At 41.2% G+C, this 24,436-nt stretch overlaps 1 protein-coding gene across 2 annotated transcripts in view; it reads right to left on the bottom strand.

The window, feature by feature from the left end:
- The window catches only part of LOC124554173 (speckle-type POZ protein-like B), a 50,365-nt gene extending 30,880 nt beyond the window's left edge, over positions 1 to 19,485 (bottom strand). For both annotated transcript variants that reach the window (XM_047128244.1, XM_047128243.1), the window contains exons 1-2: positions 19,423 to 19,485; positions 4,403 to 4,572 (exon numbers count right to left, since the gene is read on the bottom strand). In XM_047128244.1, the coding sequence (XP_046984200.1) occupies positions 4,403 to 4,493 (91 nt within the window). In that variant the 5' untranslated portion in view covers positions 4,494 to 4,572; positions 19,423 to 19,485. The remainder of the gene's footprint in view (positions 1 to 4,402; positions 4,573 to 19,422) is intronic.
- Positions 19,486 to 24,436: the final 4,951 nt, after the last annotated feature.

Genomic DNA, 24,436 nt, shown 5'->3' on the forward strand with positions numbered 1-24,436 from the left:
TGGTGCGGTTTCTGGTTATGAGGCCACCTCAGAAGTATCGTGTGAGCAGAGCGCATTCCAGATGAGGAGACACTGGAGCAGCGTATTCATCCTGCCTATGACGCTGTTTGTATGCAGCCTGGCCGGTGCGAGCGTGTGACACAGAGCACGCTACGGCGCGTATACACGCATGTATTGACGCACATGGAAAGCATTTTCAGTACATACCGTAACTGTAGCTGCGTGGTACAGCGACTATTAGACTGCAGTCTTCGTAACAGTGTATGATTGAATAAGTGGTCTCTAGCGTGGAAATCATTCATTTATGGACGTAAGTTCGTTAGACCTTTGTTGTTCCGCATGCTGTCATCTATCAATCCCTAGAGTTTGTACACGGTGGTAGAAACACCCTGCCGGCCGGAGTGGCCGTGCGGTTCTAGGCGCTACAGTATGGAACCGAGCGACCGCTACGGTCGCAGGTTCGAATCCTGCGTCGGGCATGGATGTGCGTGATGTCCTTAGGTTAGTTAGGTTTAATTAGTTCTAAGTTCTAGGTGACTGATAACCTCAGAAGTTAAGTCGCATAGTGCTCAGAGCCATTTGAACCATTTGAAAAACACCCTGTATACGCAACATGATGACCAAATGGCATTCCAACTGGAGCTTTCTACAATACCAAAAGCAGTGATACACTGATACCCAACGATGTTACGTAGTTCCCTCGCAGTATTATTATGACTGCCCTGTGGGCCAAAGCAGTTACCCCAACAAGTTCACGCCTGTGTGTACCACGGGTGCGTCTCGCCCGACTCTGCCAGTTATGCTACATGCATAACAATAACGTCTGACGTACGTATAGCCTATCATGCAGGAGCAACGAACAGTACTGAATACAAGTTTGTGTGACCCTTGGACGAGAGAGATTTCTGAACAAATGAGGTATAATTATTTTATATCATCTCTCGCTGTTCTAAAAATAGAACCTCGATATATTCAAGTAGGCTACTAGTCTAGTGTGTTTGAATAAGAAAAGCAGGCAACAGGTGGCTCAGGCAGCTGAAGGGAAGCTTTCACACGCTCGCATTCACACGGCGCTGGCGGGGACGTCTCAAACCAGAAATAAGACTACCGTGATTAAATAAACTAGTGAAAGGTCTCTGCTGGATTCCTTTTATGTTAATTTCTTAAATCTGTTGTCATTTACGGCATAAATTCCTCTTCTAAATTTACTGTGGCGTTTCTGACTATCTGGGAGGAGACTGAGTAGTGGAACGTGTTACTTTTACACATAAACAAGAACGATCTGTCACACAACTACACTTTAAAACATAGTTTATATGTAATTCATGTCACACAGTTTCATACAGAACCTACATCCGCTTTCTTTTATATACTGTATATGATAAGATACTGTCGTAACCCTTCCCTTCTGTGTGAGAGGATGAATAAGCAAATGTATGTCTAGTTGCATGCTTGAGGGTAGCAGACAAGCCTGTCTGCTACAGAACAGTAGGACCAACGTCGCAACAGGTAGCTACGCTTTCTAAAAGCAAAGAGGTTTCTATCCTTAGTATGGTTCTGTCTGTCCCTTGTCATGTTGGTATAGGAAGCTGCCCCTCTGGCCACTTCCGTTCGTATTTGTGAGCCACCCTCAGAAAGGGACCAGGTCAGTCTGTCCGTGGCGAACGTCTGAAGTGGTAAGATCTCCGGCTAAGCACGTGTCTGCTAAGTCCGTAGGACAATGGATTTCTTAAGTTCAGCCTAACTGAAAATTTAATCACCTTTATTTCAGGTTTAGCTCTAAAATATCTAATGTTATCTTAAATTGCAGCGCAGTGTAATTCGAGTGTGAAGTTCAGAATATATTCCGGTAGTTGCTTTGTCACTACTTTGTGAGCAAAGTGGAACCACGTGTTGATCAGTAACTCTAACTAGCATCATCAATCTTCAATGCGAATGTGCGTGAGATTATAACATCTCGTCTTGACAATATTTTTCAATATAGCAACTTTTCTTTATGTTCAACCCACAAAATAAAGCAACAACATTACAGATGACCAGCTGAGATGGGCTTGTTTCCTCCGTGGATTAAATCCTGTTAATGTGAAAGAAGAAGATCTGATAGAATGGATAAATAACTGGATTGTAGTCTCAAAGCACATGGATGAAAACAGTTTGTCACTTTTGCTACATTGCCCTATTCTGCTGGCATACAATCAGTCCGGTAACTGGGCACTTATATATTAAGTCTCATTTGAAATTTGGCTTGTACCCTCTCATAAGTTTACTACGTAAATTACAGGCATTTCTTCAAATTTCCACCTTCTAATAACTGAATGCTGAGACAGAGCATAGGCAAGGTAACTGATGCCATCTGGGATTTATTGCAATGATCACTCTAACACTAATCATTTTATGGAAAAGCTTGAACCATCTGTGTTTATTTTTTCATCATACTGTATTATCGGACTTAGTAAAGAAGTTTGATATTTAAAAAAAAAGTAGAAAAAAAACATGTCTAATGTTGTTGCTTTATTTTGTGGTGTAAGCGGAACTGATATCCAATAAATACGGGTTAAAAGCTGTGAACTGTTTGGGGAAGTTAACCTTTCATTACTGAGCAACTGTTTCACAAGGTAACCAGTCCAGCTTACCAAATTCCCAACCAGACTAACATTAATTACAATCTTTTAATAGTCATACGACAACCAGTGATATGTATGTAAAAAAGAGAATTTAAATAAAAAGAAATAAATCAGTTTATATTTGGAAATTTATTTTAACATTGATCATTGAAATTTCAGCATATTAAACTCGATTCATAACTAAGCAGGTGCCTTATTTAGGATTGTGAAAATGTGAGATTGTAATCTTATGGAATACATCAAATATGGAGCCAAGATTGGGAGACTGCATACAACACTGCATTCATAAAAAACACACGAAGAACGTTGAAACATATGCAAGAGGAAATTAACCACAACCAACTGATTCAATTTTCACCCAAAGAAGTTACGTTCGTAGCACAATCCTGTCCGTCATGTAATTACCACACACTGGTATACTAAATTCATACTAACTCTCTGTGAAATCTTCCCGAAAAGAATAGCTGAGGGCTACTTTGATGATTACACCACATGCTTCACGTGGTCAACTTGGTTTACACAAAGAGTGTAACTCCACAATAATTTTGATAATTAAAATAAATTACATCGAAACACAATTTATAAAAGAAAAACCTCGAAGTGGTTACTATCGTCTTACTAATAACCTGATGGGTCAAACAATTGTATAAGCACGTGTTACTGGTCTCACAAAGTACACCCCACGTGGGTTGAACATAAAGAAAAGTTGCTATATTGAAAAATATTGTCAAGACGAGATGTTATAATCTCACGCACATTCGCATTGAAGATTGATGATGCTAGTTAGAGTTACTGATCACAAAGTAGTGACAAAGCAACTACCAGAACATATTCTGAACTTCACACTCGAATTACACTGCGCTGCAATTTAAGATAACATTAGATATTTTAGAGCTAAACCTGAAATAAAGGTGATTAAATTTTCAGTTAGGCTGAACTTAAGAAATCCATTGTCCTACGGACTTAGCAGACACGTGATTAGCCGGAGATCTTACCACTTCAGACGTTCGCCATGGACAGACTGACCTGGTCCCTTTCTGAGGGTGGCTCACAAATACAAACGGAAGTGGCCAGAGGGGCAGCTTCCTATACCAACATGGCAAGGGACGGACAGGACCATACTAAGGATAGAAACCTCTTTGCTTTTAGAAAGCGTAGCTACCTGTTGCGACGTTGGTCCTACTGTTCTGTAGCAGACAGGCTTGTCTGCTACCCTCAAGCATGCAACTAGAAATACATTTGCTCATTCATCCTCTCACACAGAAGGGAAGGGGGATGACAGTATCTTATCATATACAGTATATAAAAGAAAGCGGATGTAGGTTCTGTATGAAACTGTGTGACATGAATTACATATAAACTGTGTTTTAAAGTGTACTAGTGTGACAGATCGTTCTTGTTTATGTGTAAAAGTAACACGTTCCACTACTCAGTCTCCTCCCAGGTAGTCAGAAACGCCACAGTAAATTTAGAAGAGGAATTTATGCCGTAAATGACAACAGATTTAAGAAATTAACATGAAAGGAATCCAGCAGAGACCTTTCGCTAGTACCAAAAGAACCACTTGGACCATGAGGTGTTTTTAGTAGTAATGGATGAAACACTTACGTGAGTTGTCGGCTGTTAATCTATGTACGGTGACTTCTGTATACGATTCCGGAAAATAAATTCGTAAAAATCTCAGTGCAAAACTTAAACATTTACTTCATTACTTCACAAAAAATTGCTGTACATTATCATACCCAGCCTCATAGGAATCGAAAAAAAATAATTTTTACCTGTAACGGAAACTGGGCGAGTGTAGCCACTACACATGACCACCGCCACAAAAATGCGGATGAAGCAACTAGCGTTTCTGCGGAACATCATGGAAGGTCGCAGGTGTCGAGCCAAGTAAAAATCTTTTCCCTCAAAGTAACTTTACCGAACTTGCCGTCTGATGAAGAACCTGAAATTTTACAAACAAGTGGAATCACAAAACGCAATTCTTTGCAACTACCTGTATAGTAAATAAAGAAGCGTAAATTAATATGAATTACACCATTTTACAAGATGAATATCATTCCGTTGACCCGAATATACAGTGTGATTCACGAAGGTATGCAAATATTTCAATATGTTATTCTACAAGTAAAACTAAAGAAAAAAGTTCGTGTAAAGACAGGTCCGCAAATGTTCAACTACGGAGTTACGGCTAATAAAATATTTTGCCTGAAATGATCCAACTTCGGTAATATGTAGCCATCGCAAAACTGTACGAGGTTACAGTAAAGCACGATTTCCTTTTAATCTGTTGTTATTCATCTGGTGAAACTAGTAAGAGTTGCTCCAGGCGTGTATCTGCAGTAGTTTTTCAGAACATCCAGTGAAGCAAAGAAGTAACTTCGTAAAATTTTTAATTTATTACTTGGCCCAATTTGTTTTTTAAATTCGAGGCGACTGCACAAAGATTTCAGCAGAAGTTGTAGAGAATTTAATTTTGAAATAATGATGCTAATAACTTTAACTGAAACTGTATGAATTTGTCAGATAATCTGCTTTTATTAATACCATATTACACGTGAATTCATGTTACAGCGGATAAAACAAAGCTCAGTGTTAAGGAAGTTGTACAGTGGGCATACAGTTTCACAATACATTCACAATAAATGTTCAAAAACGTGTCCACTGACTTCAATGAATTTAGCTACACATGTATGAACTGATTTTGTTGCTCGTTTCAGTTCCACAGAGTTGTTCTTAATTTTGCCTATTGCATTCACAACGCTAGCAAGTAATGCCTCACGCGTATTGACTTTGTCCTCATAAACTATGTCTTTCACCCATCTGCATACAAAAAAATGCATTGGTGTTAAATCGGGCGATCTGAGTGGCGACAGACGTGTAGCACCTCGACCAATCCATTTATGACGAAAATGTTCATTTAAATGTGTAGTGATGGGTTGGCGAAATGTGGAGGCGCGCCGTCACGTTGGAAACACATTTGAAATCGCGTAGCAAGTGGAACATCTTCGAGCAAGCGGGGTTTTCTTCTTGAAGGAATAGTAAGTACGTCTCGTCAGTTAGACGTGCTGGGAAAATATTTTATTAGCTTCATCATATCAATGACGACGAAGTAAATGGAAAACATGCTTTACTTTAACCTCGTACAGTTTTGCGATGGCTTCGTATTAGTGAAGTTGCTAAATTTCAGGCAAAATCCTTTATTAGCCAGAACTTCGTAACTAAACATTTGCGGACCGATGTTTATATGAACTTTTTCTTTAGTTTTACTTGTAGGATAACATACTAAAATATTTGAGTATGTTCAGGAACCACCATGTATACTGGCTGATCAGCTCCACTGTTTAAGACAAATACTGTCGAAACAATTTAAGAGATGTTTCAATTTAAGAGATCGTTATAATGTTTGGACCCTATTAATTGCGAGAAACTGCTGTATGAGCGACGTATAGTCCGTTGTGATACTCATATTAATTACAGGAGACAGGGATCAACTTGGCTTTTTCAAGTGAAACCATAGTGTATGTCTATACGTGGTGATCTGGTATGCAGAGGGAGAGAAGGACGGGGCTGTGTCTCGCCTACAGCAGCAGTGTGCTTTAGCCAGCTAGACGAGCCTCAGGCGGCTAGAGACACGCCAGCGTGTGCTACCGAGTGTGGTGCTGGCGGGAACTGTGCTCCAAGAAACATAGGGTGAATAAAAATGCGTCATCCGATTTCAAAACTATCGTGACTGTTACGTTATTTGACGTATGTGTATGAACAACTTACTTGTGGAAAGAGCAGGCCCGAGTTTTACACCATTTCAGCCAGTCAGCAGCAGTGTGCGCCCGTTTCAGTTCCAGTAAAAATGGTGTCGGGACAACTGAAAGCGCTTTGTGTTCAAAGTTTTGCGGACTGCGGGTCAATAATAACCGTTCAGCGCGATATTCGTGTGGAACATCCTATAGCACAGATCGTTAGACAATGGGATGAACAATTCCAAGAAACAGGTTGTGTGTGTAAGGGCAAATCGCCGGGCCGTCCCCGAGTGTCTGACGAAGATGTCGAGCGCATCCGCCATAGTTTCACAAGGAGTCCGCAGCGATCCGTTGGTCGCACAGCGCGACAGCTCAACGTGTCCCCGATGTCCGTCCTGGCGTTTGTTGCGTAGACGTTTACACACGAAACCGTACAAAATTCTGCTACGGCAAGCTTTTCGTGAAGGTAACAAACGACAACGTGTGGAGTTCTGTAATTTCGTTCCCGGAAAGACGGAGGGTGACAGTTCTCTTCCACACTTAGAGCTTAGTGACGAGGCAAAATTCCATTTAAATTGACAATTTGGATATGATCTATGAGGACGTGCGTGCGAGTGCGCGGAATAATTACAATAATGGCCCACACGCTTCGCAACAGCACGTAGCAAACTGTGTCAACGGAATGTCGTACCAGCATAACAGGGGACAACCAAACGCTCAGCGTTACAGCAGTCTTAATAATTTCAACTGCCGCGATGAAAAACTACATAGCAAATATCCAAACCAGAATAGATACAACCTGATTTATCAAAACACACAGCGACAATACGGTAACTCACCAATAAATCACAACTGTAATTACAAGCATCCGAACTACTGGAAATGTAATGGAAAGCGTCCCAAGGGAAAGAAATGGAACAATAATATCGGGCCACAACAGTATAGTCAGCCAAGTCACTTCACTCTCCCACATCAAAAGAATTCTTTGCAGCCTCAAAATGCGACACATTCTCACCAACTCAACCAACAGTTCAGGAATAATAATCAGGACAATCCGTTGCATGTTTTTCTAACACCGCCAGTCACAATAGCCAAGGAAACCTGACAATTTTTTACATGGAGGCGAACCAAGCATCAAACGCAATGTCAAATGACACGCAATTAAGTGATGCACATTTCGTATGGTATACGAACGCAAGTTTTGAGCCTACTACTGAAGTAAAATTAACTGACATTTCAACTCCACCTATGTCGGAAAACTAGTAGCAGCTTCTTTATGCCTCCACAGGGAAGCTGCGGAACAAAATTACGACACCCTGAAGTAACATTAGACGCCAAGTTAAGACAAGCTCTCATATCTTTAATCACTCATTCCAACCTAAGAAAAAAGGCGCATGACAAACACATTACCAAAGTCTTATCGTATCATGTAAATGAACGAGTGCTTTTAAAGACCGACTTCAAACCATTTTTAACTTATCATAAGAATCGCCAGTGGCAGTACTTGTATGAAGGACCATTTATTATACTAAGAAAGCCGCACATTGGTTGCTGTCTATTAGCTGACCCTGTGTCTGGATGAATAAAAGGATTGTTTCATCACGCAGACTGAATATATATATATATATATATATATATATATATATATATATATATATATATATATAAGTGTACATAAGAATATTGCACAGGACTAACACCCTGTCCACCTGCCTCCACAAGAGAAGTTATTTATGTGTGTGCCTGAAATGAAATAGATTTATTGTAGGAGAGCAAGATTTGCCTTAGATGTAAGTTTTAAGTTAATTGAGCCATGAGCAGCCACATCCAAAGAGCTGAAAAACAAATAATATAGGAGGGACGTGCTAAGTGCCACGTCGCCTAATAGGCCTGAACTATCGGCACTTCTTGCGGGCGTCTTTCTGGAAGAAGTGCTATTGATGATTCTAATGGTTATGTGGCTGCTACACTTTGCCGTTAACGTCCAGACGCATCTCAATGGTGTCTTCCCTGGTTGATGAATTGGAGAAGGTGGTCCAGTTGCATGGCCTGCTCATTCACCGCATCTCAACCCGTGCGATTTCTGGTTATGGGGCGAGCTCAAGAAGTATCGTGCACAAGTAGCCAGATGTGGAGACACTGGAACAGCGTATTCATCCTGCCTTCGATGCTGTTCGTATGCAGCCTGGCCGGTGTGAGCGTGGAAGACAGAGCACGCTACGGCGTCAGTTTTAAGTATAACAAAGCTCTCTCCTCTTGAGTGAAATAAATTAAAGTGATTTTTCGGACCAGAATGATATCTCGTAAATAAAAGTTGATTAAGGTCGCTTACTCTTAGGAGGGAAATGTTTTGTTATGTATAAGGAGTGTTTGATAGCAATTTTTATGAGACCACCTATGAAAAGCAGTTGATACAGACCGCAGCTTAGTATATACGTATCAAATAAATCAATAACGATCCAGGTAGCAGGAAAGAAGTGTGCAACTCAATTACTCTTATTACAGTACCGAGAAAACCGTAAACGCTCGTAGGAATTTTACGGCAGAGTGCAGCTGAAGTACTTACAAAGATCAATTATAAGTAAAATAATTTAGTACCAGAAGTATTTTTTTATGTATTTTTAAAATTTTTTTTTGGGAACCCAATTTTACGGTACCCAGAACAGAAGATAGCTATCAGACACTGTTCACTGCTAATGCATGGTATAAGTAATTTTAGATATGTATAGAGAAATGTCTGGAGAGCTGGATCGGACGATACTGAGACTACTGTATCGATTTAATTACGCTAACTGCTTATCATGGAAAACTAGCGTGATAAGGCACAATTTATGTTACGCTCATCATTTCATACATCATTAAAAGTTTGACTTAAGATCTTTTCACCCCATAAAAGTCTATTCTGTTTTCCTCTAATCAGTATCCTTATCTTCCTACCTTATCTAGTAGAGAAGTGAATTTTACAGACTGACAGCAAGCTTGATACGTACAGACTGTACGTATGGATGGTCGTGACACTTTAGTTGTTGACAGAATATGCATATTCTCCGCGAACCGCGAATTCAATTAAGGTTTGTTATGTGCAACTGCACGACAGAGAACACTAAGCTTCCCAATTTCCCTAATGGAAACTTGAACATGAGCTCTTCATCCCATAAGCGAATGCATAATGACTATGTCTTCAAACAAACGACGTAATTAACACAGAAAAAATAAGAGCTGAACTTGAGAAAAGAGTAATTATTGTAAAAAGAGAAGAGTAACAAGTTTTCGAACAAGGTGTATGCCCTAAACCTAAAGTACTTTGGAAGCACGAACTATGAATAAGAGACACTTTTTTTCGTCAGGCCTTGTAGTCATAGAGATTATTTTTCCTTTGTAAATAATATTTAGACATAATATGTATGCCGAATGTTAATTCGGTAGTAGGTGACTATGGATTGGGGGTAAGAAATGAAAGAGGAAGCTGCCTGGTAGAATTTTGCACAGAGCACAACTTGATCATAGCTAACACTTGGTTCAAGAATCATAAAAGAAGGTTGTATACATGGAAGAAGCCTGGATATACTGATCGGTTTCTGATAGATTATATAATGGTAAGACAGAGATTTAGGAAGCAGGTTTCAAATTGTAAGACATTTACAGGGGCAGATGTGGACTCTGACCACAATCTATTAGTCATGAACTGTAGATTAAAACTGAAGAAACTGCAAAAAGGTGGGATTTTAAGGAGATGGGACCTGGATAAACTGAAAGAACCAGAGGTTGTACCGAGTTTCAGGGAGACCATAAGGGAACAATTGGCAGGAATGGGGGAAAGAAATACAGCAGAATAAGAATGGGTAGCTTTGAGGGATGAAGTAGTGAAGGTAGAAGAGGATCAAGTAGGTAAAAAGACGAGGGCTAGTAAAAATCCTTGGCTAACAGAAGAAATATTGAATTTAATTGATGAAGGGAGGAAATATAAAAATGCAATAAATGAAGCAGGCAAAAAGGAATACAAACGTCTCAAAAATGAGATTGACAGGAAGTGCAAAATGGCTAAGCAGACATGGCTAGAGGACAAATGTAAGGATGTAGAGGCTAATCTCACGGGGGGGGGGGGGGGGAGGGGGGGTAAGATAGATACCGCCTACAGGAAAATGAAAGAGACCTTTGGAGGAAAGAGAACCACTTGTATGAATATCAAGAGCTCAGATGGAAACCCAGTTCTAAGGATAGAAGGGAAAGCAGAAAGGTGGAAGGAGTATATAGAGGGTCTATACAAGGGCATTGTACTTGAGGACAATATTATGGAAATGGAACAGGATGTAGATGAAGATGAAATCGAAGATACGATTCTGTGTGAAGAGTTTGCCAGAGCACCGAAAGACCTGAGTCGAAACAAGGCCCCAGGAGTAGACAACAATCCCTTAGAACTACTGACAGCCTAGGGAGAGCCAGTCCTGACGAAACTCTACCATCTGGTGAGCAAGATATATGAGACAGATGAAATACCCTCAGACTTCAAGAAGAATGTAATAATTCCAATCCCAGAGAAAGCAGGTGTTGACAGATGTGAAAATTACCGAACTATCAGATTAATAAGTCACTGCTGGAAAATACTGACGCGAGTTCTTTACAGACGAATGGAAAAACTAGTAGAAGCCGACCTCGGGGAAGATCAGTTTGGACTCCGTAAAAACATTGGAACCCCCTGAGTCGATATTGACCCTACGACTTATCTTATAAGGTAGATTAAGGAAAGGCAAACCTACGTTTCTAGCAGTTATAGACTTAGAGAAAGCATTTGACAATGTTGACTGGAATACTCTCTTTCAAATTCTAAAGGTGGCAGGGGTAAAATACAGGGAGCGAAAGGCTATTTACAATTTGTACAGAAACCAGACGGCAGTTATAAGAGTCGAGGGACATGAAAGGGAGGCAGTGGTAGGGAAGGGAGTGAGAAAGATTAGTAGCCTTTCCCCGATGTTATTCAATCTGTATATTGAGCAAGCAGTGAAGGAAACAAAAGAAAAATTCGGAATAGGAATTAAAATCCATGGAGAAGAAATAAAAACTTTGAGGTTCGCCGATGACATTGTAATTCTGTCAGAGACAGCAAAGGACTTGGAAGAGCAGTTGAACGGAATGGATAGTGTCTTGGAGGGAGGATATAAGATGAACATCAACAAAAGCAAAACGAAGATAAAGGAATGTGGTCGAATTAAGTCGGGGGATGCTGAGGGTATTATAGTAGGAAATGATACACTTAAAGTAGTAAAGGAGTTTTGCTATTTCGGGAGCAAAATAACTGATGATGGTCGAAGTAGAGAGGATATAAAATGTAGAATGGCAATGGCAAGGAAAGCCTTTCTGAAGAAGAGAAATTTGATAACACCGAGTATAGATTTAAGTGTCAGGAAGTCGTTTCTGAAAGTATTTGTATGGAGTGTAGCCATGTATGGAAGTGAAACATGGACGATAAATATTTTGGACAGGAAGAGAATAGAAGCTCTTGAAACATGGTGCTGCAGAATAATGCTGAAGATTACGTAGGTAGATCACATAACTAATGAGGAGGTATTGAATAGGATTGGAGAGAAGAGAAGTTTGTGGCACAACTTGACTAGAAGAAGGGATCGGTTGGTAGAACATGTTCTGAGGCATCAAGGGATCACCAATTTAGTATTGGAGGGCAGCGTGGAGGGTAAAAATCGTAGAGGGAGACCAAGAGACGAATACACCAAGCAGATTGAGAAGGATGTAGGGTGCCGTAGGTACTGGGAGATGAAGAAGCTTGCACAGGACAGAGTAGCATGGAGAACTGCATCAAACCAGTGTCAGGACTGAAGACCACAACAACAACAACTCCACTTTGTAGCAATAATGCAGTCATCAATTAATGGACACGTATATGCTGCTGCGTGTGAACCGACTATAGACAAGTAATAAACGGACACGTATAAAACTTGTGCGTGTGCACTTTAACATGACGACCGAATACATGTGCAGACGAAATAATAATAACGTGTGAACTCAAAAGGTGATAACTCCACGGACACGTGTGGAATCCCATGTGTGAATTAATGTTATAAGTACTTGCACCACGAAACCACTATGTAGAAAACCGAACTGTGCAAGTGAACAAGTGTTGTACTTATCGCAACCGGTATTGTACGCCTTTCCACAGACACATTGTTCGACACAGCTACTGGAGTTGCCGCATCTGACTGCTTCCGTAATTCCGAGTCGATGAAAAACTGTAAAAACTCACGACACGGCTAGTAGGCACCAAACGTTCTGCCCCTCTCGGAACACTGCTGCTAGTGCTGTGAAGCCTTCAAGTTACTATCACGTGACTATGACAAACGGACGTAACACAGAGTACACTGCGCTCAACAATCCAGTTTCCTTTGCACAACGATCGCGGACTCCAAATGTGTTTGAAATACTTTCAATATAAAATCTGATAAAACCATGAGTTAAGCACTTATATACCTTATAAAATCATCAAGACACTAATCTGAAATGCCTCAAACTCGACTTTGACAATTGCTACCGGACTTGTAGACCAGGCCAAGTAATGACGAAAACTTGTCGACCCAAATAAAACCAGAAAAATATATAAATACGATAACTAAGCACTCCTAAGAGAATGAGACCTTATGTACATAAACATTATTGTTATACTTACCTAATCCACTTTCTTTTAGACTAAGTTATTAGTAAATAAGGACATTCTAATACAGATTTTCTCTGTATTTTTCATGTACGAGAACATGATTGGAAGCTCGAACATGCATCAAGTGAAACAGAGACCGCCACCAAACGGCTCAACACGTTGCAGAACCAGTCTTCCAGTTCCTGATCCACGACAAATTTCCAACGCACCATCATATCCAGACAAACACTTCAACCTCCACAGTGAAACGGATGCCCTACGTTTCCTCCACTATGAAAGTGCAATCAATTTCCCTCACTCAAGTGTAGTGCTGCCATTTATACCTGAAGTTCTACCACTCCCAGTGCAAGTCATACCTACCCAAAGCGCAGTAAAACATTTTTTTTTTTTTTGCATGTCATGAAAGCCATAAATCAGTAAAGTGCTAAGAGTTTAGCGCAAGAAATCTACGTCCAGATCACGACAGAAATATTCCTGTAAATGGTTCAAATGGCTCTGAGCACTACAGGACTTAACTTCTGAAGTCATCAGACCCCTAGAACTGAGAACTACTTAAACCTAACTAACCTAAAGACATCACACACATCCATGCCCGAGGCAGGATTCGAACCTGCGACTGTAGCGGTCGCGCGGTTCCAGAATGTAGCGCCTAGAACCGCTCCGCCACCCCAGTTGGCCCTGTAAATGTCACTGTATAACAAGAATGTCAGTTCTTTGTAATATTTTTTCCAAGAGTGCACACTGCTCGCAGACTTCCTGCTAAGTAAAATTATTTATTTCTTTGTTATTTTTTAATATTTATTATGCCATGTATAATGTATCTATGTATGTGTATTTTTAGCCTAATTTCATTGTCTCTTACCGAGAAATGAACATCTGTTATCCTTGTATAATACATTAGAACGAGTCCGGCTCAATAGTCATGTAATTACTCCATGAACAATTTACCACCAATTTCAGTCCTACGAATATATTTACCTGTTATTCTTTATGTCAACCACTTTGCCTAATGTCATATATGAAATCTATTGTAAAGAATTCTAGCAAGTAATCCTAATTTGATTGATGAAAGCAATAATATTACAACTACGCGTGAGTCGCGATGATCCTGACTGAGTCATCGCGCCGGCCCGGGGTAGCCGAGCGGTTCTAGGCGCTACAGTGTGGAACCGCGCGACCGCTACGGTCACAGATTCGAATCCTGCCTCGGGCATGGATGTGTGTGATGTCCTTAGGTTAGTTAGGTTTAAGTAGTTCTAAGTTCTAGGGGACTGGTGACCTCAGAAGTTAAGTCCGATAGTGCTCAGAGCCATTTGAGCCTTTTTTTTTTTTTTTTTTGAGTCATCGCTCCTCACTCGGAAAGCAATGTAATATTAATGGACTTCAGATACTTTGCAAATGATGTATTTGTCATAAAGATGCTGAGCATCACAGCGCGAGAGTAAAGAGATGAAATATTTTTGTAACGTGCGCCTATTCCAAGACGCGTGTCCTGGGTTTAAATACTCTAAAGAAACACTATGACCCGATGGGCGCAGATATTTAAAATTATTGCCGCAGCGCTTGATACAAGAAGCAGCGAAACAGAAGACAGAACAATCTATCATTTGTTAAGCAATATTCTAGAGAGTTCATTACTCTGGTACTTTTGGTCGCTGACATGTTAAGACGTACTACATAGCATTGCTACCAGCTGTATTTTTATCTTATGTAAAAATTATGTGAAACAACGAAGAAACGTCTCGGTAGCTCGGGTGAAGAAGGAACGGACTGACAAAGCAGCAATTGTTGGACTGCACCATGTACAAAATAAATATCAGCTGTAACCCATGTACTTATTCTGTACTTGTCAGTGTCTAGAAGTTTAAAGCCAATTTGTTCAAGATATATTAATATTTTACGATGGAGTAATTTTCTTCTTATTTTTTTTTGTCACTAACCAAAAATGATGTTCAAATTGTATATTTGCTTTGTACAGGTTCGCTCTTTATCGCAGTGTCTCGATTGTATTTGGGAGACTACTAATGTGTTCAACTTCCGATCTGTTAATCTTTCTCTTACAAAATTCGACTAATTTCCTTTCATTTCTATTTTTATATTCACATAGGTCCCTTAGGTATTTTAATCGAAGATTCTGATAGCGTGAAGGCAATCCAGGTCAAAAGGTCAATTAAGAAAACCCCTTGGCGTAATCAATCAGTACGTCTCCTGAACACAATCGAGAACCGACGCATCGGTGATCAATTAATAATCCTTCTCTCTTTTTAAGTCGTACTGAAAAACGGCCACACAGGATAGCTGTAAGTACGCAATCTAGTGTTAGGTTTTATTTTGCCAGTAAATATTACCAATTAACAGTGACAGTATCACTATAATTATTTACTACTATTTCTTATACAGAATAAGCAAGTTACTAACACCAGAACAGGAAGTGAAAAATGGCTACGCAGTGATGGCTACAGGACAAATGAGAGAATTTAGAGGTATACATTACTAGGGGTAAGATAGATATCGCCTACAGGAAAATTAAAGAGACCTTTGGAGAAAGGTGAATCTAAATGAATATCAAGAGCTCAAATCGAAATCAATTCTAAGCAAAGAAGGCAAGGTCGAGAGGTGGCGAGACTATGTAGAGGGTCTCCACAAGGGCGATGTACTTGAGGGCATTATTACGGAAATGGAAGAGGACGTAAGTGAATATGAAATGGGAGATATGATACTGCATGAAGAACTTGACAGAGCACTGAAAAACCTACGTCGAATCAAGGCCCCTGGAGTACACAACATGGCATTAGAACTACTGACAGCCTTGGGTGAGCCAGCCCTGACAATACTCTACCATCTGGTGAGCAAAATGTATGAGACACGTGAGGAACCTTCAGACTTCAAAAGGAATGTAATAATTCCATTCCAATCCCAAAGAAAGCAGGTGCTGACACGTGTCAAAATAACGGAACTATCAGTTTAATATTTCATGGCTGCAAAATACTGACACGAACTCTTTACAGACGAATGGAAAAACTGGTTAAGCCGACCTCGGGGGAAATCACTTAGGATTCCGTAGAAATGTTGGAACTCGTGAGGCAATTCTGACCCAATGATTTATCTTACACTAAGGAAAGGTAAACCTACGTTCCTAGCATTTGTAGACTTAGAGAAAGCTGTTGACAATGTTGACTGGAAGTCTCTTTCAAATTCTGATGGTAGCAGTTGTCAAGTACTGGGAGCGAAAGGCTATTTACAATTTTTGAAGAAACCAGTTAGCAGTTATAAGAGTTGAGGGGCATGAAAGGCAAGGAGTGGTTGGGAAAGAAGTGAGACAGGGTTGTAGCCTATCCCCAATGTTCCATTGAGCAAGCAGTAAAGAAAACAAAAGATAAATTTGGAGTAGTAATTAAAAACCATGGAGAAGAAATAAAAACTTTGACGTTTGCTGATAACATTGTAATTCTGTCGGAGTCAGCAGAGGACCTGCAAGAGCAGTTGGACTGAATGGACAGTGTCCTCAAAGGATGATATAGGATGAACATCAAGTAAAACAAAACGAGGATAATGGAATGTAGTTTAATTAAATGACGTGATGCTGAGGGAAGTATAGTAGGAAATGAGACACTTAAAGTAGTAAAGGAGTTTTGCTATTTGGGTAGCAAAATAACTGATGATGGTCGAAGTAGAGAGGATATAAAATGTAAACTGGCAATGGAAAGGAAAGCCTTTGTGAAGAAGAGAAATCTGTTAACATCAAGTATAAATTTAAGTGTTAGGAAGACTTTTCTGAAAGTATTTGTATGAAGTGTAGCCATGTATGGAAGCGAAACATGGACGATAAATAGTTTACACAAACAGAGAATAGAAGCTTTCGAAATGCGGTCCTACAGAAGAATGCTGAAGATTAGATGGGTACATCATGTAACTAATGAGGAAGTACTCAATACAATTGGGGAGAAGAGGAATTTGTGGCACAACTAGATGCAGTAGATACTTGGAGATGAAGAACCTTGCACGGGATAGAGTAGCATGGAGAGCTGCAGTAGACCAATCTTTGTACTGATGACCACAACAACAACACGTTTCAGTTACGACGAAGTTGTTTTAAAAGAACCAAAGTAGACCATTACCTTGGGGCGGATGTTTGGTCACCTAAGTTGCTGAATCCGAGAGAGCGTAAAAATTTGTTCCACACAGTGCTGGCGCGTGTGACAACAGGTATAATTTTTGGTCCACTATCTTAATCTCTACATTAGCACACTGTTTCCTTGTGTTCTGGGTGCAAGATTAATTACTGTGGAGACTAGGCGCCTTTTAGTGTGCCCGTTTGATGTGTTAAATAATAGATTGAGCCAATAGGTCGCCGGTTTGAACTGAGTGGCTTATCATGATTTTCGGTACTGATTTGTAACTTCAAACTGTCTCTCGGAGCGAGGACTGTAAATTTAAAATCATGTCAGATTTCTTGAACAATTGTGTTGGAAAACTTAATAATTATAAGGAGCTCTTATTTCAGATTTTGCTTGTATAGAGCGTCTCCATATTGTTCATGAAGATATTTGGTTTTGTTGTCTATGTAACTAGTAAACCTTTTGCCATTGGTTAGTGTACTAAGAATTTGTTTGACTACAAGCCTGATATACATTTAATTTCACTTATTGATTCTTTCATTTTTTGACCTATTATTTCATTCTGTTTGAATTTAACTGAATGCGTCACTCGGTGTTAAGTTCGAAGCAACCGCTGTTGTTGATCTGTGAAGTGTGAGTAGTGTTGCTAGGCGGCCTTAGAGTAAAAATACAGTTAAATTTTGTTAACGTTTCATAGGCTGTGGCTCATATAACATGCAAAATTCATTAATCACGGACCTCTGTAATTTTTCAAGGTATCGAGTTTGTTTGATGAATTCGTATTGTGTAATAGACAGTTTCATTTGGGCACCAGCACCTTACCCCTCCAACCTAGCTCCCTGCCACTTGAAGTACTGTACGCAAGAAATAAACCGAATGAGGTAGCACTGTCATAAACAGACTGGCCTTGTATTCGGGAGGGTGGATTCTCTACTCTTCACCTACTCATCTAATTTAGATTTTCGTGGTATCCGTAAATCATATCCGGTAAATGCTAGGTTTATTCCTACTATAAGGTCACAGCTAACTATTTGTCGCACTCTTGCCATTCTAGACCTATAAGCCTGCAAATATCTCTTTATGTGACTTACAGTAATTTATCGTTCCTAAATTGTAATATCAAGACGTGTCCAGTATGCCTGTAAAAAGTGATCTACTAATTAAAGACTATTACTATTACTACTACTACTACTACTACTACTACTACTAATACCATTACTACAACAACACACAAATACTAAGTATTCTTACATACGTGTTCAACACATGCATGGCAGGGTGATCAGGAATGTTCTGGACATAGTGCAACACACTCATGTGGGCATATTACCGCATTCGTTCCTCAGTTTATCAACATTCAGTTTTCAGTCCTTCCTTGCCTTCTACAGATAATGGTCGATCTATCGTAGTCGCTAAGTAGCATACCATGCAGCTATAAATGCTGTTACCAAGATCGTACCCAGTACCTGAGCTAAGGGCCAATTTCTACTAATTTTGTGGGTGGGGAATGTGTGGAGAAAACAAGAACCTGATTAACATGTGTGATCGACGTACTACCATGTCAATCTCTGCCATAGCAAGGCTGGTTACTTATGCAAAGTGGTAACAAACCCAAGAAAGCAGCAACAGGTTTATTTCTGGAACGTCCTTGCAGATTAAAACCGTGTGCTGGACCGAGACTCGAACTCGGACCTTTGACTTTCAAGTGCTCTACCGACTGAGCTACCTAAACACGACTCACGACCCCTCCTTACAGCTTCACTTCCGCCAGTACCTCGTCTCCTACCTTCCTACTTGCCCGCGAAAGGCAAAGGTACCGAGTTCGAGTCTCGGTTAAGCAGACAGTTTTGATTTCCCAGGAAGTTTCATATCAGCGCACACTCCGCTGTAGAGTGAGAGTTTCATTCCGGAACTCTCGCCTGCTTCAGTTGTCATTTGGATCCGACAAGTTTACATAAAAGCAACTTTCGTTCAAGAACCACTGCTAGTAGCACCAATACATAAATTGTGCTGTAAGAAGCAATTGTAAGTAGCTTTCAAAGCTAACGTTAGCCAATACGAGAGTTCTTAATAAGAACTGTCGCGCTACAGGTCGCGGAAAGTAATTTAGAAAAGAGAGAAACATCTCGGTCTCACTTTAGTTTTCCCCATTTTCATAGCCGGCACTTTTCAGTGTGGACAACACTGAGAACAGGAGACAGCCAAATTGAGGGAAGTTACACGCACAGTATATACCTACCGTATGTTGATGGAAGGAGTACGTGGAGACTCACCAGACACGTCGGGCGCCGCGGCAGCCAGAGCTGTGGTGGTCGGCAGCGAGACTCGCCTCTTGTCCTGGACTGCGCTGCCGCCTCCCACGCACTCCGTCCGCAGTTTTCCGCGAGACCCCCTCCCTCCCCCACTCCTTCCCCCTTCCCCCTACGTACCGACAACGATAACTCTTGCATAGGTCTGACGTTCGAAGTACTTCTGCCATCTGATCTTAGCCGAAGCACTAAGATATCTTGCTCTTACGCAAACCCAGTGAGTGAATTCAAGTCAAGTATTGTGTCATCCGGTGGCCATACTGGCACCGTAATGGAAGATGGTGCACTCGGTCTTTCTAAAATGTTACACCGGAAATACGGTCGCTCCTTCCAATCACTGCATGAACACTGAAATTGCAGAGACTGAGATAAGCGATCGCGCAACACAGTGGCTGGAATCGCTTACTAGTAAAAAGCCCTGTGCGCCACATCAGATGCTGCTCATTCCCAGGCTCAGTCCGCTCCATTCTCACTGCGACGTACTTTGCCAGCAGGAGGTGTTCATTTCCGTTGCCTTTCTCTCTCCTTCTCCGAGATACGCACGCCGGACAGAAAATTGTTCCCTCTCAGGAGGCGCCTCGCACTTGTCGTCAACACTAAGTTCATAAATTATATGAAACAATTCGTGAGATGGTATCATATTTTAAGGGTATTTTTCTTTGCATAATTAGAGAAAAAATAGTGAAAATCGAGGTAAATTGTTCCAACGCCTGCAGACATTTTAATTTTCATTATTTTCACTTGCGTTGAGGTTCATATTCTTAGAAATAAGTTATTAATGTAAAATCAAAACCTTTTTGATTTCATATGAAAATCGGAATGGCTGTGCTACACACACTTCACTACTCACAACCTTCAGCGGACATCACAGCATAACTTTGTTATTTTTGGCTGAAATAATTCAAAAATTCACAGAAACTATTCGAAACATGAATGAAAATTGTCAAAACTTGATTAAATTGTAATTAATTCCTTGCACCCAAAACAAAATCCCAAAAAATCTGTCAAACAACATCTTAATGTGGTTTCCCCCAATAACCCGAAGAAATGGTATCAAGGAATGGTATGAAATATAAACTCAAAACATCACCGCCATTAGTGTTGAATGCTGTAACGGCGCAATTCGGCGAGCGTTCTGTGTGCTGTCTCTGGAGGATGCATTTCACGCTAGAGATTGTTGTGTGGTGCTTTGGGATTCTACATCCTACTCCACACATCAAAGACAATTTTGCATCAGCCCAGTTCCCATAACTCCTGAAAACAGGACTGTTCAGTGCTGTCACTAAACCCACACAAAGATGTAAACAACCATGAATGACGAGCGCCTAATAGATGGACGCGTCCGACAGCCGATCAGTTCCAGTCATTCCTCCAGGAAGGAGGTATACAGCTCGTTTTGTATGTAGTTAAACCATGCCTAGACGGCCAATACCAGGTTTCGATCGCGTGTGGATTGTTACTTTGTACCAGCAAGGGCTCTCAACAAGAGAAGTGTCCATACATCTTGTTCGGACATGGAGGAGATACAGAGAGAGATAGGAACTGTCGATGACATGCCTCACTCAGGCCGCCGAAGGAGTGCTACTGCAGTGGATTACCGCTATTTTCGGAGTTTGGCTCGGAGGTACCCTGACAGTAGCGCCACCATGTTGAACATGCTTTTCGTGCAGCCACAGGACGTCGCGTTAGGCGGCATGATGGGCAACTTGACTCCTGATGTCCTTGGCGAGGTCCATCTTTGTAACCACGACGCCATGCAGCGCGTTTCAGATGGGCCCAACAACTAGCTGAATGGACCGCTCTGGACTGGCATCACCTTCTCTTCCCCGATGAGTGTCGTATATGCCATTAATCAGACAACTGTAAGAGACGTGTTTGGAGGCAACCCCGTGAGAATGAACGCGATAGATACACTGTCCAGAGAGTGCAGCAAGCTGGAGGGTCACTACTGCTTTGGGGTGGGATTATGTGGGGCTGACGTACACCACTGGCGGTCATGGAAGGAGCCGTAATGGCTGTACAATACGTGAATGCCATCCTCCGACAGATAGCACAACCATATCGGCTACATACGGGTGAGGCATTCATCTTCTGAATGACTTCCTTCAGGATAACGACTTCTCTCGATTGGAGTGGTCAGCATGTTCTCCAGACCTGAGCCCTATCGAACATGCCTGGGATGGATTGAAAAGCTGTTTATAGACGACATGACCTACTAACTACTCTGAGGGATCTACGCCAAATCTCCGTTGAGGAGTGAAGCAATCTGGACCAACAGTGCCTTGATCTTGTGGATAGTATGCCAAGACGAATACAGGCATGCATCAACGCAAGAGGACGTGCTACTGCGTATTAGTAGTACTGTGTGTACAGCAATCTTGACCACCACCTCCTGAAGGTCTCGCCGTATGGTGGTACAACATGCAATATGTGGTTTTAACGAGCAATAAAAAGGGCAGAAATGATGTGTATGTTGATCTATATCCCAATTTTCGGTACACGTTCCGGAACTCTCAGAACCGAGGAGACACAATTTTTTTTTTCTTTATGTGTGTATATCGCGGGCCCAGTAATGCTTTTTAATGTGAACAAAAACCACGGTGTTTATTCCAACGCAGTGTTGCCCTCTCTTCTGCATCCTCCACACATTGCGCCGTCGGTGGACATTACGCATTGTTTGACAAGAGGCCAAACGGCGAGACGCCTGAGCACACTGCACGGCGCCAGGCAGCTGCTGCCCATTCGCTGTGGTCGCTGGCCCACAGGAGGTGTACAGTCGTGAGTGCGGCTGTGGGAAACGTCATTACCGCGAAGTGTCAAATTCCAAGTGTGCTCTCTGTGCAGTCCGCTTCTCTATGTTCTCTGGGAAACTTTTTGAGAATGGTGCGTATTAACTGACAATAGCAACTCCTGTCAGCTTTGACAACGTGTGGCCCTCTTATTGCGTCGCTGTCAGTTAGGACCTTGTTACGATCACTGTCCTTGCACCGCAATGCGTGGCTGCGTGTAATGTACCATTCCTTTTTGATACCTATGTACAAATGAACCAGCTTCAGACAACGTACGGACAGAGGCAAGTACAAACACGATAGGATCTTTTTGCCAATTTATCACGTCCCGACATCGGCCTACCGTCTTGTGCTCGTTGCATACAAAACAGCCGGCACTTTCAAATCGATTGGCTGCCTCTACTGAAGTTACGTTTTCCAGCATTTCTCAGGACTCCAGAGTGATATTTCCCGAGGTGGCCTTCTCTTCAGAAGATAATTAATGTCATATCCTACAGCCATGCTGATGGTTCCATAGTATTCACACCATCAACTGCTTTCTTTAGTATTGCATTTATTGCATTATTTCCGATGTCTGAGGATATTTAACCTGTCTCATTTGTCCTGCTCACCACGTGGAATAATTTGGTCATATCTGGCTCCCACGCGCCTCAATAATTCAGAAGTAATGTAGGTCTACGCTAGGTTCATTGTTTCGAGTTTAGGACTTCCACAGATCTGTGAAATTGTTATCCCAGTATAGTATCTCTTATCACACCTCCTCCTACTTCTCCTAGTCTTTCTGTAATGGTGTCCTCAAGATTTTTTCCCCGTTATATTCATTTGCTTATCCGCCATCTGTTTGCCAAGCTACGTGTTCAATCCACCTCCATTACAAACTCAGTGCAGTCGTAATTCCACCTTTCACGTAGGCCTGTACTCAGGTACATTTATAAACTTAGGTTTCAACAACATTTTTGTAGGTTTGCGACCGCATTGTCAATATATATAAAACTACCCACGTTTCCTTTCCTGTTGTAAGCCACACCTTCTTCAGGGTATTTTTGTTTACTGCTGAATCAGAAAACATTGTTTCTTATATACCTGTAGACATGGCTGTTATCTACTTCTGATAGGCTCTCCGGTTTCCACCAATGAAAAGAAATAATAAAAACTCCCACAGTGACTTCTAACATCCCTCTCCTTCATCTTCAACAGTCTCAAACTCTGGGAAAAGGAAGTTCTGAAGCATATCGAGATATGTGCTTCAGTGAACAGTGTTCTCGGCAAAGAAAAATGTACTGTACAACTTTTCCTGTGAAACTACACAAAACACATCAAATTTTGGAGGATTCCTGCCATGTTGTACAACTTCATGTGGTTGTTCCGTGCCCCACATTCAGACGACTTCATTTACCAACAGGATGGGGCACTGCCACGCTGGCGTCTTGAAGTGGGGGGATTTTTAAATCAAAGAATCACCGAACGATGGATTGGTAGCGATGGACCGTATGATTCACCCCTACATTACGGCCCTACATGGTCACCGAACTTGATTGTATGTGATATTTCTTGTGGGGGTTTATAAAAGACTCTATGTGCCTCGGTTATCAACATCAATGAATGAGCTGAGACATCGCCTAACACCAGCTGTGGAAGCCGAAACTCATGACTTGCTCGCTGTAGTGTGGAACAATTTGAATACCAGATTGACATATGCCATTCACTTAAAGGGTGTAAAATGAACACCTATGAAAAGGTATGAAAAAAAGACATTCTGGGTTTGCCGTTAATTAAAAAAGAATATTCATTGTAACAGTGTTGTTCAGTAAGTGATGCCCCACATTTTTTTAAAAAGCCATTCATATACATAAACAAACGTCCTTGTTGCTGCACCACATTTTATTTTTGTTCTGTGTGCCGACGAAGTTGAGAAGATGTCACAGCCTTAGTACAGTGTCTAAATGGTGTCTACATACGATTCACGTTACAAGTGGCATGCTTTTATTGAATTATTGTGTGCAGAAAAAGAAACCGTTGTGAACATCCATAAGTGTTTGTGTGCAGTGTATGGCGATTCTGAAGTTGATAGGTGTATAGTTGGGCGGTGGATAAAGAAGGTTACAGCCTCAGGAAATGCAAAAACAGAGCTCCATGGTCAGCCACGCTCGGGACGCCCTGCCACAGCCACTTCTCCGGACATGCTGAAT

This window comes from Schistocerca americana, chromosome 11, assembly GCF_021461395.2.
Source record: "Schistocerca americana isolate TAMUIC-IGC-003095 chromosome 11, iqSchAmer2.1, whole genome shotgun sequence".
Lineage (NCBI taxonomy): Eukaryota > Metazoa > Arthropoda > Insecta > Orthoptera > Acrididae > Schistocerca > Schistocerca americana.